General features: G+C 53.7%; 1 protein-coding gene across 1 annotated transcript in view; it reads left to right on the top strand.

The window, feature by feature from the left end:
- LOC145359617 (protein scribble homolog) overlaps positions 1-19,855 on the top strand; it is a 226,077-nt gene that overhangs the window by 62,995 nt on the left and 143,227 nt on the right. Inside the window, 6 exon segments of the mRNA XM_080214324.1 lie at positions 7,124-7,213; positions 12,871-12,891; positions 12,893-12,949; positions 13,539-13,744; positions 13,746-13,851; positions 16,642-16,722. Of these exon segments, the coding sequence (XP_080070450.1) occupies positions 7,124-7,213; positions 12,871-12,891; positions 12,893-12,949; positions 13,539-13,744; positions 13,746-13,851; positions 16,642-16,722 (561 nt within the window).

Raw genomic sequence — 19,855 nt, 5'->3', positions numbered from 1 at the left:
TATGCCTATCCACTGACCATTTCAACACCCTTAAAGTTGGCATATGTAGAACATAGGTTAAAGTCCAACAGGAGATTAAGGGTTATGGGGAGAAAGTGGGAAAGTGGAACTGATCCACTTGAGATGAGCCATGATCTTATTGAATGGCGGGGCAGGCTCAAAGGGCTAGATGGCCTATTCCTGCTCCTATTTCTTATGTTCTTATGTTCTTTTAGGTTTATTTGATAGCACAAGCTTTCAGAGTGTTGCTCCTTCATCAGGTGAGTCTGAAAGTTTGTGCTACCAGATTAACCTGTTGGACTTTAACCTGGTGTTGTGAGACTTCTTACTGTGTTTACCCCAGTCCAACACCAGCATCTCCACATCTTGTTCAAAGGGAAACAATGTTAGCCTGTCCAATCTGCCCTCATAACTGCGCTTTCCAGCACTGGCAACATTCTTATAAATCTCCTCTGCACTCTCTCTGGGGCAATTAGATTCTTCCTGTAATCTGGTGACCAGAATTACACACAATTCTCCAATTGTGGCCTACCAGCGTTTTATGAAGTTCTATCATTACATCCCTGATTTGGTATTCAATACCTCATCCAAAAAAGAACACCTTGTTCACCTGTCCAGCCACTTTCAGGGACATGTGGACAAGCATTCTGAGTAAGATCGCACACCCTCGACCCTCCCTCTCAATATCCTCCCTTCTGTTAATCATTCCTTCGCTTTGTTTGCCTCCCCGATTGGTTCCTCCCTGCCCCTTCTTCATGCCTATTGGTTGCTGCTAATCCTCTTCTCTTTGCGGATTGGTTCTTCCAAGTTGGCTCTTTTAAGCCAGTTGGTTGTTGGATGTTATTGGCAGACATCAAAAGGAAGGTTCCCTCAGACCACCCACAACACTGACCCTCCAGTAACTGGACACTGTCCCTCAGACCACCCACAACACTGACCCTCCAGTAACTGGACACTGTCCCTCAGACCACCCACAACACTGACCCTCCAGTAACTGGACACTGTCCCTCAGACCACCCACAACACTGACCCTCCAGTAACTGGACACTGTCCCTCAGACCGCCCACAACACTGACCCTCCAGTAACTGGACACTGTCCCTCAGACCACCCACAACACTGACCCTCCAGTAACTCAACACTGTCCCTCAGACTGACCACAACACTGACCCTCCAGTAACTGGACACTGTCCCTCAGACCACCCACAACACTGACCCTCCACTAACTGGGCACTGCCCCTCAGACTGCCCACAACACTGACCCTCCAGTAACTGGACACTGTCCCTCAGACCGCCCACAACACTGACCCTCCAGTAACTGGACACTGTCCCTCAGGCCACCCACAACACTGACCCTCCACTAACTGGACACTGTCCCTCAGACCACCCACAACACTGACCCTCCACTAACTGGACACTGTCCCTCAGACCACCCACAACACTGACCCTCCAGTAACTGGACACTGTCCCTCAGACCACCCACAACACTGACCCTCCAGTAACTCAACACTGTCCCTCAGACCACCCACAACACTGACCCTCCAGTAACTGGACACTGTCCCTCAGACCACCCACAACACTGACCCTCCAGTAACTCAACACTGTCCCTCAGGCCACCCACAACACTGACCCTCCAGTAACTGGACACTGTCCCTCAGACCACCCACAACACTGACCCTCCACTAACTCAACACTGTCCCTCAGACTGACCACAACACTGACCCTCCACTAACTGGACACTGTCCCTCAGACCACCCACAACACTGACCCTCCACTAACTGGGCACTGCCCCTCAGACTGCCCACAACACTGACCCTCCAGTAACTGGACACTGTCCCTCAGACCGTCCACAACACTGACCCTCCACTAACTGGGCACTGCCCCTCAGACCACCCACAACACTGACCCTCCAGTAACTGGACACTGTCCCTCAGACTGCCCATAACACTGACCCTCCACTAACTGGACACTGTCCCTCAGACCGCCCACAACACTGACCCTCCACTAACTGGACACTGTCCCTCAGACTGACCACAACATTGACCCTCCAGTAACTGGGCACTGCCCCTCAGACTGACCACAACACTGACCCTCCACTAACTGGGCACTGCCCCTCAGACCACCCACAACACTGACCCTCCAGTAACTGGACACTGTCCCTCAGACTGCCCACAACACTGACCCTCCACTAACTGGGCACTGCCCCTCAGACTGCCCACAACACTGACCCTCCAGTAACTGGGCACTGCCCCTCAGACTGCCCACAACACTGACCCTCCACTAACTGGGCACTGCCCCTCAGACTGCCCACAACACTGACCCTCCAGTAACTGGACACTGTCCCTCAGCCCGCCCACAACACTGACCCTCCACTAACTGGACACTGTCCCTCAGACCACCCACAAAACTGACCCTCCACTAACTGGACACTGTCCCTCAGACTGACCACAACACTGACCCTCCACTAACTGGACACTGTCCCTCAGACCACCCACAACACTGACCCTCCACTAACTGGACACTGTCCCTCAGACTGACCACAACACTGACCCTCCACTAACTGGACACTGTCCCTCAGACCACCCACAACACTGACCCTCCAGTAACTGGACACTGTCCCTCAGACCGACCACAACACTGACCCTCCACTAACTGGACACTGTCCCTCAGCTCGCTCACAACACTGACCCTCCAGTAACTGGACACTGTCCCTCAGACTGCCCACAACACTGACCCTCCACTAACTGGACACTGTCCCTCAGACCACCCACAACACTGACCCTCCAGTAACTGGACACTGTCCCTCAGACCACCCACAACACTGACCCTCCACTAACTGGACACTGTCCCTCAGACTGACCACAACACTGACCCTCCAGTAACTGGACACTGTCCCTCAGACCACCCACAACACTGACCCTCCGGTAACTGGACACTGTCCCTCAGACTGACCACAACACTGACCCTCCAGTAACTGGACACTGTCCCTCAGACCACCCACAACACTGACCCTCCGGTAACTGGACACTGTCCCTCAGACCACCCACAACACTGACCCTCCGGTAACTGGACACTGTCCCTCAGGCCACCCACAACACTGACCCTCCGGTAACTGGACACTGTCCCTCAGACCACCCACAACACTGACCCTCCGGTAACTGGACACTGTCCCTCAGACTGACCACAACACTGACCCTCCAGTAACTGGACACTGTCCCTCAGACCGCCCACAACACTGACCCTCCAGTAACTGGACACTGTCCCTCAGACCGCCCACAACACTGACCCTCCAGTAACTGGACACTGTCCCTCAGACCGACCACAACACTGACCCTCCGGTAACTGGACACTGTCCTTCAGACTGACCACAACACTGACCCTCCGGTAACTGGACACTGTCCCTCAGCTCGCTCACAACACTGACCCTCCACTAACTGGACACTGTCCTTCAGACTGACCACAACACTGACCCTCCAATAACTGGACACTGTCCCTCAGACCACCCACAACACTGACCCTCCACTAACTGGACACTGTCCCCCAGACCACCCACAACACTGACCCTCCAGTAACTGGACACTGTCCCTCAGCCTGCCCACAACACTGACCCTCCACTAACTGGACACTGTCCCTCAGACCGCCCACAACACTGACCCTCCAGTAACTGGACACTGTCCCTCAGACTGCCCATAACACTGACCCTCCACTAACTGGACACTGTCCCTCAGACTGCCCACAACACTGACCCTCCACTAACTGGACACTGTCCCTCAGCCCGCCCACAACACTGACCCTCCGATAACTGGACACTGTCCCTCAGACCGCCCACAACACTGACCCTCCACTAACTGGACACTGTCCCCCAGACCACCCACAACACTGACCCTCCAGTAACTGGACACTGTCCCTCAGCCCGCCCACAACACTGACCCTCCGGTAACTGGACACTGTCCCTCAGACCGCCCACAACACTGACCCTCCAGTAACTGGACACTGTCCCTCAGACTGCCCATAACACTGACCCTCCACTAACTGGACACTGTCCCTCAGACTGCCCACAACACTGACCCTCCAGTTACTGTGCACTGTCCCTCAGACCACCCACAACACTGACCCTCCAGTAACTGGACACTGTCCCCCAGACCACCCACAACACTGACCCTCCAGTAACTGGACACTGTCCCTCAGACCGCCCACAACACTGACCCTCCACTAACTGGACACTGTCCCTCAGACCACCCACAACACTGACCCTCCAGTAACTGGACACTGTCCCTCAGACCGACCACAACACTGACCCTCCACTAACTGGACACTGTCCCTCAGCTCGCTCACAACACTGACCCTCCAGTAACTGGACACTGTCCCTCAGACTGCCCACAACACTGACCCTCCACTAACTGGACACTGTCCCTCAGACCACCCACAACACTGACCCTCCAGTAACTGGACACTGTCCCTCAGACCACCCACAACACTGACCCTCCACTAACTGGACACTGTCCCTCAGACTGACCACAACACTGACCCTCCAGTAACTGGACACTGTCCCTCAGACCACCCACAACACTGACCCTCCGGTAACTGGACACTGTCCCTCAGACTGACCACAACACTGACCCTCCAGTAACTGGACACTGTCCCTCAGACCACCCACAACACTGACCCTCCGGTAACTGGACACTGTCCCTCAGACCACCCACAACACTGACCCTCCGGTAACTGGACACTGTCCCTCAGGCCACCCACAACACTGACCCTCCGGTAACTGGACACTGTCCCTCAGACCACCCACAACACTGACCCTCCGGTAACTGGACACTGTCCCTCAGACTGACCACAACACTGACCCTCCAGTAACTGGACACTGTCCCTCAGACCGCCCACAACACTGACCCTCCAGTAACTGGACACTGTCCCTCAGACCGCCCACAACACTGACCCTCCAGTAACTGGACACTGTCCCTCAGACCGACCACAACACTGACCCTCCGGTAACTGGACACTGTCCTTCAGACTGACCACAACACTGACCCTCCGGTAACTGGACACTGTCCCTCAGCTCGCTCACAACACTGACCCTCCACTAACTGGACACTGTCCTTCAGACTGACCACAACACTGACCCTCCAATAACTGGACACTGTCCCTCAGACCACCCACAACACTGACCCTCCACTAACTGGACACTGTCCCCCAGACCACCCACAACACTGACCCTCCAGTAACTGGACACTGTCCCTCAGCCTGCCCACAACACTGACCCTCCACTAACTGGACACTGTCCCTCAGACCGCCCACAACACTGACCCTCCAGTAACTGGACACTGTCCCTCAGACTGCCCATAACACTGACCCTCCACTAACTGGACACTGTCCCTCAGACTGCCCACAACACTGACCCTCCACTAACTGGACACTGTCCCTCAGCCCGCCCACAACACTGACCCTCCGATAACTGGACACTGTCCCTCAGACCGCCCACAACACTGACCCTCCACTAACTGGACACTGTCCCCCAGACCACCCACAACACTGACCCTCCAGTAACTGGACACTGTCCCTCAGCCCGCCCACAACACTGACCCTCCGGTAACTGGACACTGTCCCTCAGACCGCCCACAACACTGACCCTCCAGTAACTGGACACTGTCCCTCAGACTGCCCATAACACTGACCCTCCACTAACTGGACACTGTCCCTCAGACTGCCCACAACACTGACCCTCCAGTTACTGTGCACTGTCCCTCAGACCACCCACAACACTGACCCTCCAGTAACTGGACACTGTCCCCCAGACCACCCACAACACTGACCCTCCAGTAACTGGACACTGTCCCTCAGACCGCCCACAACACTGACCCTCCAGTAACTGGACACTGTCCCTCAGACCGCCCACAACACTTGACCCTCCACTAACTGGACACTGTCCCTCAGACCGCCCACAACACTGACCCTCCAGTAACTGGACACTGTCCCTCAGACTGCCCACAACACTGACCCTCCAGTTACTGGACACTGTCCCTCAGACTACCCATAACACTGACCCTCCACTAACTGGACACTGTCCCTCAGACCGCCCACAACACTGACCCTCCAGTAACTGGACACTGTCCCTCAGACCACCCACAACACTGACCCTCCAGTAACTGGGCACTGCCCCTCAGACTGCCCACAACACTGACCCTCCAGTAACTGGGCACTGCCCCTCAGACTGCCCACAACACTGACCCTCCAGTAACTGGGCACTGCCCCTCAGACTGCCCACAACACTGACCCTCCACTAACTGGGCACTGCCCCTCAGACTGCCCACAACACTGACCATCCACTAACTGGACACTGTCCCTCAGACCTCCCATAACACTGACCCTCCAGTTACTGGGGTCTATCTACAGGCTGTGTTAGTGGAGTTTAAAAGTTTGAGGTTGTTCTGTTTGAGGGTTTAAGTTGTTTGAATGAGTTGACAGGGTAATTTGGAAGAGTACAGTATATCTGTTGGCTGTTTTTGTAACGAGCAGACATGGCAATCAATTTAGAGCCAGCCAGTACAGGCTGGTAGTCCCAGTTTTGCTCTGGGATTGAGCACATGTGGGACTTTCTCCTACGTAACGCTGGGATGGCTCAGAGCTTTCAAACTGGAATCCCTGGATTCTCATTTGGTCATCAACACAGAATGGGAATGAAGGGACAGGTGGTCACTGAAACTGGAGAGAATGGATTGAGTTTGAACCAAAACAGAAAGTGTTAGAAAGGTTCAGCATGTCTGGTTGCACCAATGGGGAGAAGAGATATGGTTATCGTTCCAAACCCAGATAACTCAGAGCTCCAAGCTCGTTCTGCTGCTGTTTTTCTGTGACCCGATTGTGTTGGGTTAGGGTCCAGGTGGGGAACTGTATGCACGTGATTATGAGTGGGTGTTATTCTGTCTGCGTGTGTGCGTCGGTAGTTGGAAGAGAATGAATCAGTGAGTTTGTGCATGTGGGGTATGAGCTACCTATGCTGCAGCTTTCAGCTCTGTATGTCACCAGCTAAGGGATGTATACAGGGTTAGGGCAGAATGATATTTGACAGTCAGTGCCTTGCCAGTGATGTGCTGTGCTAACATCATCTTGTTGTGTCTGTAGCTAACACTAACAATTCATCGTCAAACTGGTGGCCTGGGCATCAGTATTGCTGGAGGAAAAGGTTCTACACCATACAAGGGAGAGGATGAGGTAAGCAGCCAGGTTCACACTCTCCATCCATCAGATTGTAGCACATTGTCTATAAAACTGTTCTCTCCCCTCTCCTTCCCCTTCCCTCCCCCTCACTCCCTCCCCCTCACTCCCTCCCCCTCACTCCCTCCCCCTCACTCCCTCCCCCCTACTCCCTCCCCCCACTCCCTCTCCCCCCACTCCCTCCCCCCCCACTCCCTCCCTCCCCCTCACTCCCTCCTCCCCCCCACTCCCTCCCCCTCACTCCCTCCCCCTCACTCCCTCCCCCTCACTCCCTCCCCCTCACTCCCTCCCCCTCACTCCCTCCCCCCTACTCCCTCCCCCCACTCCCACCTCCCCCCACTCCCACCTCCCCCCCACTCCCACCTCCCCCCCACTCCCACCTCCCCCCCACTCCCTCCCCCCCACTCCCTCCCCCTCACTCCCTCCCCCCCACTCCCTCCCCCTCACTCCCTCCCCCCTACTCCCCCCACTCCCTCCTCCCCCCCACTCCCTCCCCCCCACTCCCTCCTCCCCCCCACTCCCTCCCCCCCACTCCCTCCCCCCCACTCCCTCCCCCCCACTCCCTCCTCCTCCCCACTCCCTCCTCCTCCCCACTCCCTCCTCCTCCCCACTCCCTCCCCCCCTCACTCCCTCCCCCCTACTCCCTCCCCCTACTCCCTCCCCCCACTCCCTCCCCCCCCACTCCCTCCCCCTCACTTCCTCCCCCTACTCCCTCCCCCCAGTCCCTCCTCCCCCCCACTCCCTCCCCCCCACTCCCTCCCCCCCACTCCCTCCCCCCCACTCCCTCCCCCCCACTCCCTCCCCCCACTCCCTCCCCCTACCACTCCCCTTCCCTCATCTCCTCCCTCTCCCTCTCCCCCCTCACCTTCCCCCTCCCCAATTCCTCACCCTCCTCACTCCTTCCCCTTCCCCCTCTCCTTCCCTCTCCCTACTCCCTCCCCCCACTCCCTCTCCCCTACCACTCCCCTTCCCTCATCCCCTCCCTCTCCCCCTCCCCTTCCCTCTCTCCTTCCCTCACCTTCCCCCTCCTCATTCAGAGAACAAAGAAAATTCCAGCACAGGAACAGGCCCTTCGGCCCCTCCAAGCCTGCACCGACCATGCTGCCCCCGACTGAACTAAAACCCCCTACCCTTCCGGGGACCATATCCCTCTATTCCCATCCTGTTCATGGATTTGTCAAGATGCCCCTTAAAACTCACTATCGTATCCGCTTCCACTCCCTCCCTCGGCAGCGAGTTCCAGACACCCACCACTCTCTGTGTAAAAAATCTGCCTCGTACATCTCCTTTAAACCTTGCCCCTCGCACCTTAAACCTGTGCCCCCTAGTAATTGACTCTTCCACCCCTGGGAAAAAGCTTCTGACTATCCACTCTGTCCATGCCTCTCATAATCTTGTAGACTTCTATCAGGTTTCCCTTCAACCTCCATCGTTCCAGTGGATTTTCCCAAGTATGCTGCTTTAATGATGGTTCTGAACCTTTTCCTGATGACAGATGTATTTGCCCTGGAACACGGCTTGTTGGACACAGTGGACAAAAACTCAAACGCTGAATTATTACACAGCAGATCTCCTTTACTGAACTCTACCAGAAAATTACATCAGGCATCAAACTTCATTATACCCAAAGTAACTAACTTTTGAGCCTGCACTGACACCCCACCCTACCCAGGCCCTACCCACACAACTGCATGTATTTACCCTGCTAAACCCCCTGACACTAAGGGGCAATTTAGCATGGCCAATCAGTCTGATCCCCTCAGATTTGGACTGTGAGAGGAAACCTGAGTACCTGGAGGAAATGCACGCAGACATGGGGAGAATGTGCAGACTCCACACAGACAGTGACCCGAAGCAGGTTCCTGGTGCTGGGAGACAGCAGTGTGCCTTGCCGTCCACGGTCTGAAGTTTCCTGCTTTCTGCCTCCCTCTCTTTATCAATAAAGGAGTTACATTTGCTCTCTTCCAATCTAATGGAACCTTCACCAAATGTAGGGAATTTTGGAAAAATAATACCAACACATCAAATATCTCACAAGCTGCCTCTTTAAAGACTCGAGGCTTAGAACATAAGAACTAGGAGCAGGAGTGGGCCATCTGACCCCTCGAGCCTGCCCCACCATTCAATAAGATCATGGTTGATCTTTTTGTGGACTCAGCTCCACCATAACCCTTAATTCCTTAAATCTTATCTATTCCGTTCCTAATCTTATAAGGTCTCCCCTCATTCTTCTGAATTCCAATGAGTATAGCCCCAGTCTACTCAGTCTCTCCTCATAAACCAATCCTCTCAACTCCGGAATCAACCTGGTGAATCTCCTCTGCACCCCCTCCAGTGCCAGTATATCCTTTCTCAAGTAAGGAGACCAAAACTGTACACAGTACTCCAGGTGTGGCCTCACCAGCACCTTATACAGCTGCAACATAACCTCGCTGTTTGTAAACTCCATCCCTCTCGCAATGAAGGACAAAATTCCATTTGCCTTCTTAATTACCTGCTGCATCTGGCAACCAGCTCCTTCCTTGAGATTCCTGCACAAGGACACAAGAGGACACAGGTTTAAGGTGCTGGGGAGTAGGTACAGAGGAGATGTCAGGGGTAAGTTTTTCACTCAGAGGGTGGTGGGTGAGTGGAATCGGCTGCCATCGGTGATGGTGGAGGTGGATTCCACAGGGTCTTTCAAGAGACTTCTGGATAAGTACATGGAACTCACTAAGATGGAGGGTTATAGATATGCCTATATGTTTGGGACATGTTTGGTGCAACTTCTGGGCCGAAGGGCCTCTTTGTGCTGTAGTTTTTCTGTGATTATATGACACCCAGGTCCCTTTGCACAACTAACCGGCCTATAGTTACTCGCCTTTTGTCTACCTCCTTTTTTAAACAGTGGCGTCACATTTGCTGTTTTCCAATCTGCGGGAATCAGTAAATTTTGGTAAATTACCACTAGTGCATTTCCTATTTCTCCTGCCATCTCTTTTAATGCCCTGAGATGCATTCCATCAGGGCCAGGAGACTTGTCTACCTTTAGCCCCCATTAACTTGCCCAACACTACCTCTTTCATGATAATAGTTTCTTGGTTCTCACCTGCCATAGCCTTCCTGTCATCAAGTTTTGCCATGTTATTTGTGTCTTCCACTGTGAAGACTGACACAAAATACCTGTTCAATGCCTCAGCATTTCTCATTTCCAGTGATTACATTCCCCTTCTCACCCTCCAAAGGTCCAATATTTACTTTAGCCACACTTTTTTTCATTTTATATATTTATAGCAACTTTTGTTATTTGTTTATTTATTCTGAGTTGATTTACTCTCACAATCTATCCTGCTTTTCTTTATAACTTTATTCATGGCTTTCTGTTGACCTTTTAAAGATTTCCCAATCCTCTCATTTCCCACTAATCTTTGCACTTTGTGTGCATTTTCTTTCAATTTGATATCCTTCTTTATTTCCTCAGATATCCTATGGCTGATTATCCCTTTTCTACTTCGTTCCTTCTCACTGGTAGATACTTTTGCTGAGCACTGTGAAAATTGCTTTGCAAAGTCCTCCCCCGTTCCTCAATTGTCCCACCATAAAGTTTTTGCTTTGTCTACCTTAGCCACCTCCTCCTCATCCCACTGTAGTTCCTTTGTTTAAGCACAAGACACTGGGATCGGATTTTACCTTCTCACGCTTCATCTGTATTTTAAATTCTACCATACTGCGATTGCTTCTTCCAAGAGGATCTCTAACTGTAAGATCATTAATTATCCCTGTCTCATTACACAGGACCAGATCTATGATAGCTTGATCCCTTGTTCCATTACATTCTGTTCAAGGAAGCTATCGCAGACACGTTCTACGAACGTCTCCTCAAGGCTGCCTTGACCAACCTGGTTTGACCAATTGATATGTAGATTAAAATCCCCCATGATAATTGCTGTACCGGTTTTACATGCAGCATTTATTTCTTTGTTTAGTTATTGCCCCAGCATGATGTTATTTGGTGGCCTTTAGACTACGCCTATCAGTGACTTTTTCTCATATTTGTAATTTCCACCCAAATGGATTCAACCCTTTTCTCCATAGAACCTACATCATCTCTCACTACCACCCTGATATCATCCTTAAATATCAGAGCTACACCACCTCCCTTACCTTCCTGTCGTTCCCTCCGGTCTGATTCTCCTGGATGTTTAACTCCCAGTCATGACCATCCTGAAACCGTGTCTGTGTGATGGCCACCAAATCATACTCATTCACAATGATTTGTGCCACCAACTTATTTACCTTGTTTTAAATGCTTTGAGCATTCAAATTAAATGCCCTCGTGCAAGTTTTTATACATTCGTTTTAAATCCTAACATCACCTGAGTTCTCTTCCCTTTTAATTTTGTTGTAATTTTCCATGTAGTTGAACCCTCCTCCCCACATGCTAACCTGCTGCTTTGCCTCCTATGAACCATTCCCCTAGTTTTACCCTTCCCTTCTCCCCAGCTTCCTAGTTTAAAGTCCTTGTGACCATCCTATTTATCCTTGAAGTCCATCAGGATCCCGGCCCTTGTCTGCCCACACACTCTACATTCCTCCCCACATTCCCATTTCTAACGTGCTGCTGTTTCTGGGATGTTGTTGTACCTTCTATTGTGACGACTGATGTTAAATAAAGGTTCATTTCATCTGCCATTTCCTAATTTTCCATTATCAATTCCCCAGACTCAGTGGACCACTGCATACTTTGTAAACTCTTCAATTTTTCAGAACTGGAAAGCAATTCCTCCTCTCCAGCATTTCTAGCTTTCTCACACCCTTCACACACCCCCCCACCCTCCCACATGCCCCCTGCCCTCCCCGCCCCCCCGCCCCTCCCTGCACCTTTGTCCCCCCCGTGCCCACAGTCATCCCCACGCCCCCCGCATTCCCTGCCTGCCCACGCCCCCCACCTCCCCTTGCACCCCGCCCTCCTGCGCACCCTGCCCTCTGCGTGCCCACCTGCCCTCCCAATGCCTCCACCCCCCAATGCCCCCGTGCCTGCCCGCCTTCCCCGAGCCTGCACCCGCCTGTCTGCCTTCCTCGGGCCCACCCTTCTCCCCGCGCCCTTCGCCCTCCCGTGCCTACCTGCCTGCCCCGACCACCCTCCCCGCAACCCCCCGCCAGTGCAGGGAGTGCCACTTGTTATGGTTTGCTATTGAATCTTTAGATGAGAAACAGGTTGCTGAAGAGTTCTTTTATTCTTTGTTTTCATTCACTCCTGGGACACAGGCATTGCTGGCTGGGCCAGCAGTTATTGTCCATCCCTATTACCCTTGGAGGGCAGTTAAGAGCCAACCACATTGCTGTGGCCCTGGGGTCACATGTAGGCCAGACTGGGTAAGGACGGCAGATTTCCTTCACTATAGGATATTAGTGACCCAGATGGGTATTTCTGACAATCGACAACGGTTTCATGATCATCAGTAGATCTTAATTCCGGATATTTTTTATTGAATTCTAATTGCACCAGCTGCCGTGGCGGGATTCGAACCCAGGTCCCAGAATGTTGACTGAGTATCTGGATTAATACTTTGGGCCGGTGATTACTGGGAACCTCAGTGGGTGTCAGCAGTGTGTGGAGAGAATGTTTCAGTGACCCTGGCTCAGAGTCAGTGACTGTTCTTTGTTTGTTTCAGGGAATCTTCATCTCACGGGTTTTCTGAAGAGGGGCCTGCAGCTCAGGCTGGAGTGCGAGTTGGAGATAAGCTGCTGGAGGTTAGCAAGATGCTAGTATTGAGAATGATACTTACACCCTGTCAGCAAATGTCGCAAACTCGTCATCAACACTTCCCACATGAGGCTGCCAAAGTATCTCATACCCAGAGGTGGTTTGAGACCACCCCCTTGAAAGGAGGGGCCACCCGAGACCCCCTTCGGGGCCACCCAAGACCCTTGGCTGCCCAATACTCCCCCCAATGGTCACCCGAGATCACCCCCCACTCTGGGGCGGCTACCAGGCTCTGTCTCTCGGTCTGACGTCCGTGAAATGCACCATTCTACCCTATCTCTCGCTATCTGTCCTTGTCCCCCCTCTGCCTGTCCCCCCCCCCTGCCTGTCCCCCCCCCCTGCCTGTCCCCCCACTCTGCCTGTCCCCCCCACTCTGCCTGTCTCCCCCCCCCCACCGCCTGTCCCCCCCCCCCACCGCCTGTCCCCCCCCTCTGCCTGTCCCCCCCCTCTGCCTGTCCCCCCCCCCCCCCCCCCCCCCGCCTGTCCCCCCTCTTGTCCCGATTCCGCTGTGTCTGGTCACTGGGTAAAGGGTGTTAATAACAGTGTTAATCACGTGTCTGCTGTTGCTTTATGCAGGTAAATGGTGTGTGTCTACAAGATGCTGAGCATCACAGAGCAGTGGAGGCACTGCGGAGCTCAGGGGGTTCAGTAACTATGTCAGTCCTTCGCGAGAGGATGGTGGAACCCGAAAATGCCATCACCATGACCCCATTGCGGCCCGAAGACGATTACGCTCCGAGAGATCGGCGCACAGGCCTCCGCTTCCTCGAGCAGCCTGATGAACGGGATCGTACGGCTGCAGTTTTCCACCTCACTGGCACGCAATAAGGGCTAGGCTTCAGCATTGCTGGGGGGTAAAGGATCAACACCGTACAAAGCCGGAGACACAGTGCGTCCAGTCCTGCGTAAACCAACGTGTTTGATTGTGTGCGCGAGCTGGGTGCGCTTCGCGGGATGTGCGTGAGCTGGGTGTTGGATGTGGACTGTGCGCGAGCTGGTTGCAGGACATGGATTGTGTGCAAGCTCAGTGCGTTATGCAGACTGGTTGCATGATCTGAGCGCGGGATGCGGACTGCTTGTGTGATCTGGATGTGGGACGCAGACTGGGCATGATGTGGGTGCAGGACGCGAACTGTGTGTGAACTAGATGCAGGATATGGACTGTGCGTGAGCTCTGTGCTTTACGTGGATTGTTTGCATGAGATGGGTGCGCGATGCGGACTGTGTTCGAGCTGAAAGCAGGACAGGTACTGTGGGCTTCAGGTGGGTGCAGGACACAGACTGTATGTGACCTCTGTGCATTATGCGGACCGCTTGCGTGACATGGGTGTGTGACGCAAACTGTGCATGAGTTCTGTGCATGATGTGAACCGCTTGCATGAGGTGAGTGTGAGATACAGACTGTGCGCGAGCTGGGTGCAGGATGTGGAATGTGCACAAGATGGGTGATGAACCTGGACTGTGTGCAAGCTAAGTATGGGACATTGATTGTGCGTAAGTTGGGTGAGGAACGCGGGCCGTGTGCGAGCTGGGTGAGGAACGCGGGCTGTGTGCGAGCTGGGTGAGGAACGCGGCTGTGTGCGAGCTGGGTGAGGAACGCGGGCTGTGCGCGAGCTGGGTGAGGAATGCGGGCTGTGCATGAGCTGGGTGAGGAACGCGGGCTGTGCGCGAGCTGGGTGAGGAATGCGGCTGTGCATGAGCTGGGTGAGGAACGCGGGGCTGTGTGCGAGCTGGGTGAGGAACACGGGGCTGTGCGCGAGCTGGGTGAGGAACGCGGGCTGTGCATGAGCTGGGTGAGGAACGCGGGCTGTGCGCGAGCTGGGTGAGGAACGCGGGCTGTGGTGGTTAATGGAAAATGTTCATCCTGGAGTTCAGTTACAAGTGGTGTACCACAAGGATCTGTGTTTGGGGCCACTGTTTGTCATTTTTATAAATGACCTAGATGAGGGTGTAGAAGGATGGATTAGTAAATTTGTGGATGGCACTAAAGTACTGAGTACTGGGCTAATGGAAGGGCTCTTAGTAGTGTTGACGAGCAGAGAGATCTCGGTGTACATGTGCATAGATCCCTGAAAGTTGGCACCCAGGTTGATAAGGTTGTTAAGATGGTGTACGGTGTGTTAGCTTTTATTGGTAGAGGGATTGAGTTTCAGAGCTGTGAGGTCATGTTACAACTGTACAAAACTCTGGTGTGGCCGCACTTGGAGTATTGTGTACAGTTCTGGTCGCTGCATTGTCAGAAAGATGTGGAGGCATTGGAAAGGGTGCAGAGGAGGTTTACCAGGATGTTGCCTGGTATGGTGGGAAGGTCTGATGAGGAAAGGCTGAGGGACTTGAGGTTATTTTCATTGGAGAGAAGAAGGTTACGAGGTGACCTGATTGAGGCATACAAGATGATCAGAGGGTTGGATAGGGTGGACAGTGAGAGCCTTTTTCCTCGGATGGTGATGGCTAACACGAGGGGACATAGCTTTAAATTAAGGGGTGGTAATTATAGGACGGATGTCAGAGGTAGGTTCTTTACTCAGAGGGTAGTAAGGGCGTGGAATGCCCTGCCTGCAACAGTTGTGGATTTGCCAACATTAAGGGCATTTAAATGGTCATTGGATAAACATATGGGTGATATTGGAATAGTGTAGGTTAAATGGGCTTTGGATTGGTTTCACAGGCCGGCACAACATCGAGAACTGAAGGGCCTGTACTGCAATCTATGATCTATGTTTTATGTGGTTTGGGTGAGGAACGTGTGCTGTGCGCGAGCTGGGCAAGGAACGCGGGCTGTGCGCGAGATGGGCGAGGAACGCGGGCTGTGCGCGAGCTGGGCGAGGAACGCGGGCTGTGCGCGAGCTGGGCGAGGAACGCGGGCTGTGCGCGAGCTGGGCGAGGAACGCGGGCTGTGCGCGAGCTGGGCGAGGAACGCGGGCTGTGTGCGAGCTGGGTGAGGAACACGGGCTGTGCACGAGCTGGGTGAGGAACGCGGGCTGTGCGCGAGCTGGATGATGAACGCGTGCTGTGCACGAGCTGGGTGAGGAACGCAAACTGGGTGAGGAACGTGGGCTGTATGCAAACTGGGTGAGGGATGTGAGCTGTGCGCGAGCTGGGTGAGGAACGTGTGCTGTGCGCGAGCTGGGTGAGGAACGCAGGCTGTGCGCGAGCTGGGTGAGGAACGCGTGCTGTGCACGAGCTGGGTGAGGAACGCAGGCTGTGCGCGAGCTGGGTAAGGAACGCGTGCTGTGCGCGAGCTGGGTGAGGAACGCAGGCTGTGCGCGAGCTGGGTGAGGAACGCGTGCTGTGCACGAGCTGGGTGAGGAATATGTGCTGTGTGCGAGCTGGGTGTGGAGCGCGAGCTGGGTGAGGAATGCGGGCTGTGCGCGAGCTGGGTGAGGAACGCATGCTGTGCACGAGCTGGGTGAAGAACGCATGCTGTGCGCGAGCTGGGTGAGGAATGCGTGTTGCGCGCGAGCTGGGTGTGGAGCGTGAGCTGGGTGAGGAACGCGGGCTGTGCGCGAGCTGGATGAGGAACGCGTGCTGTGCGCGTGCTGGGTGAGGAACGTGGGCTGTGCGTGAGCTGCGTGTGGAGCGCGAGCTGGGTGAGGAACGCGGGCCGTGCGCGAGCTGGGTGAGGAATGTGGGTCGTGCGGGAGCTGAGTGTTTAACAACAGTGTGTGTCCTTCCGCAGGCAATATTCATCTCTCGTTTAGCAGAAGGAGGGTGTGCAGACAGGGACGGGATCCTGCGAGTGGGAGATCGTGTGATCTCGGTAAGTTAAGCTGACGACATGGTGCCCCCCAGCGGTAGGTTGTGCCCTGTGGACCGATATAGTGGGTGGCTGCTGGGAAATTGGCTCTGCCAGTTGTTTTCCTGTTGTTCCTCAGCATGCCCCACTGTACCCACCCCGGTGAGTGTACCATTCAGAGCTGGTGGATGTGGAACCATCTATCTATCCATCCCTCCACGTACTGGAGCATTGGGGAAGCAGCTCTGAATGTGGGAGACTTCCCCAATCCCAGTCTGTAAGTCACAAAGAATCAGTATTCTCATCTGAACTGTCTCAGTCCCAGGCACCACGGCTCGCAATGGCACGAGGTATAGCCCCATAGCTCACAATGGCAGGAGTTACAGCACCATAGCTCGCAATGACAGGAGGTACAGCCCCATAGCTCACAATGGCAGGAGGTACAACACCATAGCTCGCAATGACAGGAGGTACAACCCCATAGCTCGCAATGGCAGGAGGTACAGCACCACAGTTCGCAATGGCAGGAGGTACAACCCCATAGCTCGCAATGACAGGAGGTACAACCCCATAGCTCGCAATGGCAGGAGGTACAGCACCATAGCTCGCAATGACAGGAGGTACAACCCCATAGCTCGCAATGGCAGGAGGTACAGCACCATAGCTCGCAATGACAGGAGGTACAGCCCCATAGCTCACAATGGCAGGAGTTACAGCACCATAGCTCGCAATGACAGGAGGTACAGCCCCATAGCTCACAATGGCAGGAGGTACAACACCATAGCTCGCAATGACAGGAGGTACAGCCCCATAGCTCGCAATGGCAGGAGGTACAGCCCCACAGCTCGCAATGGCAGGAGGTACAGCACCACAGTTCGCAATGGCAGGAGGTACAACCCCATAGCTCGCAATGGCACGAGGTACAGCCCCATAGCTCACAATGGCAGGAGTTACAGCACCATAGCTCGCAATGGCAGGAGTTACAGCACCATAGCTCGCAATGGCAGGAGGTACAGCCCCATAGCTCGCAATGGCAGGAGTTACAGCACCATAGCTCGCAATGACAGGAGGTACAGCCCCATAGCTCACAATGGCAGGAGTTACAGCACCATAGCTCACAATGGCAGGAGTTACAGCCCTATAGCTTGCAATGACAGGAGGTACAACCCCATAGCTCGCAATGGCAGGGGGTACAGCCCCATAGCTCACAATGGCAGGAGTTACAGCACCATAGCTCACAATGGCAGGAGTTACAGCCCTATAGCTTGCAATGGCAGGAGGTACAACACCATAGCTCGCAGTGACAGGAGGTACAGCCCCATTGCTCGCAATGGCAGGAGTTACAGCCCGACAGCTCGCAATGGCAGGAGGTACAGCCCGACAGCTCGCAATGGCAGGAGTTACAGCCCCACAGCTCGCAATGGCAGGAGGTACAGCCCGACAGCTCGCAATGGCAGGGTGAATAGCACCGATTCACCCAAACAATCCGGGGTAAGAAGGTTATATTAGGAGCGATCCTATAGATGAGGTTTGTATTCCGGAATGAGAAAATGATCAGAGACCGAGTTGAGGTGACGACAGGAGTTGACGGGAGAGAGAAAATGTTGAGCCCTGTGATGAAGGAGGCTGGAACAGTGGACAGAATGTTCCGGTTCCAGCTTGGCATCAAGGGATGAACGCAGCAAGCACAAACTAGTGTGGAAATTGGAACACCAACCCCTCCCGCTGGCCCCCACTTCTCCCACACACCCACCCTATCCCCCATCCTGACCCTTCCCCTGCCCTGCAGGGAGGGTGGGGGGGGGGGCGCTGGTGTGTAGGAGGCGCGGGGAGGGCGGGACGCAAGTTTTGGGGGGGGGGGGGGGGGGGTTGGGGGGGGGGGGGCATGTGGGGGGGCATTGGGAGGGTGGGGGGGCGTGTGAAGGGCGTGAGAAAGCTAGAAATGCTGGAGAGGAGGAATTGCTTTCCAGTTCTGAAAAATTGAAGTGTTTACAAAGTATGCAGTGGTCCACTGAGTCTGGGGAATTGATAATGGAAAATTAGGAAATGGCAGATGAAATGAACCTTTATTTAACATCAGTCGTCACAATAGAAGGTACAACAACATCCCAGAAACAGCAGCACGTTAGAAATGGGAATGTGGGGAGGAATGTAGAGTGTGTGGGCAGACAAGGGCCGGGATCCTGATGGACTTCAAGGGATAAATAGGATGGTCACAAGGACTTTAAACTAGGAAGCTGGGGAGAAGGGAAGGGTAAAACTAGGGGAATGGTTCATAGGAGGCAAAGCAGCAGGTTAGCATGTGGGGAGGAGGGTTCAACTACATGGAAAATTACAACAAAATTAAAAGGGAAGAGAACTCAGGTGATGTTAGGATTTAAAACGAATGTATAAAAACTTGCACGAGGGCATTTAATTTGAATGCTCAAAGCATTTAAAACAAGGTAAATAAGTTGGTGGCACAAATCATTGTGAATGAGTATGATTTGGTGGCCATCACACAGACACGGTTTCAGGATGGTCATGACTGGGAGTTAAACATCCAGGAGAATCAGACTGTTCGGAGGGGGCGACAGGAAGGTAAGGGAGGTGGTGTAGCTCTGATATTTAAGGATGATATCAGGGTGGTAGTGAGAGATAGAACATAGAACATAGAACACTACAGCACAAACAGGCCCTTCGGCCCACAAGTTGCGCCGACCACATCACCTACCAACCTACAGACCTATCTATAACCCTCAATCTCATTAAACCCCATATACTCATCCAGAAGTCTTTTAAAAGACCCCAGCGAGTTCGCCTCCACCACCACTGACGGCAGCCGATTCCATTCACTCACCACCCTCTGAGTGAAAAACTTACCCCTAACATCACTTCTGAACCTCCCTCCCCGCACCTTAAATCTGTGTCCTCTCGTAGCGACCATTTCAAACCGGGGAAATAGCCTCTGAGAGTCCACCCTATCTATTCCTCTCAACATTTTGTAAACTTCTATCAGGTCGCCTCTCAACCTTCGTCTCTCCAGGGAAAAGAGTCCCAGCTCCCTCAACCTAACTTCATAAGGCATGCCTCCCAGTCCAGGCAACATCCTTGTAAATCTCCTCTGCACCCTTTCAATAGCTTCTACATCTTTCCTATAGTGAGGCGACCAGAACTG

Source organism: Carcharhinus amblyrhynchos, chromosome 2 (genome assembly GCF_965287045.1).
Source record: "Carcharhinus amblyrhynchos chromosome 2, sCarAmb.v2.hapA, whole genome shotgun sequence".
Classification (NCBI taxonomy): Eukaryota; Metazoa; Chordata; class Chondrichthyes; order Carcharhiniformes; family Carcharhinidae; genus Carcharhinus; species Carcharhinus amblyrhynchos.
This window is presented reverse-complemented; position numbering and strand designations above follow the sequence as displayed.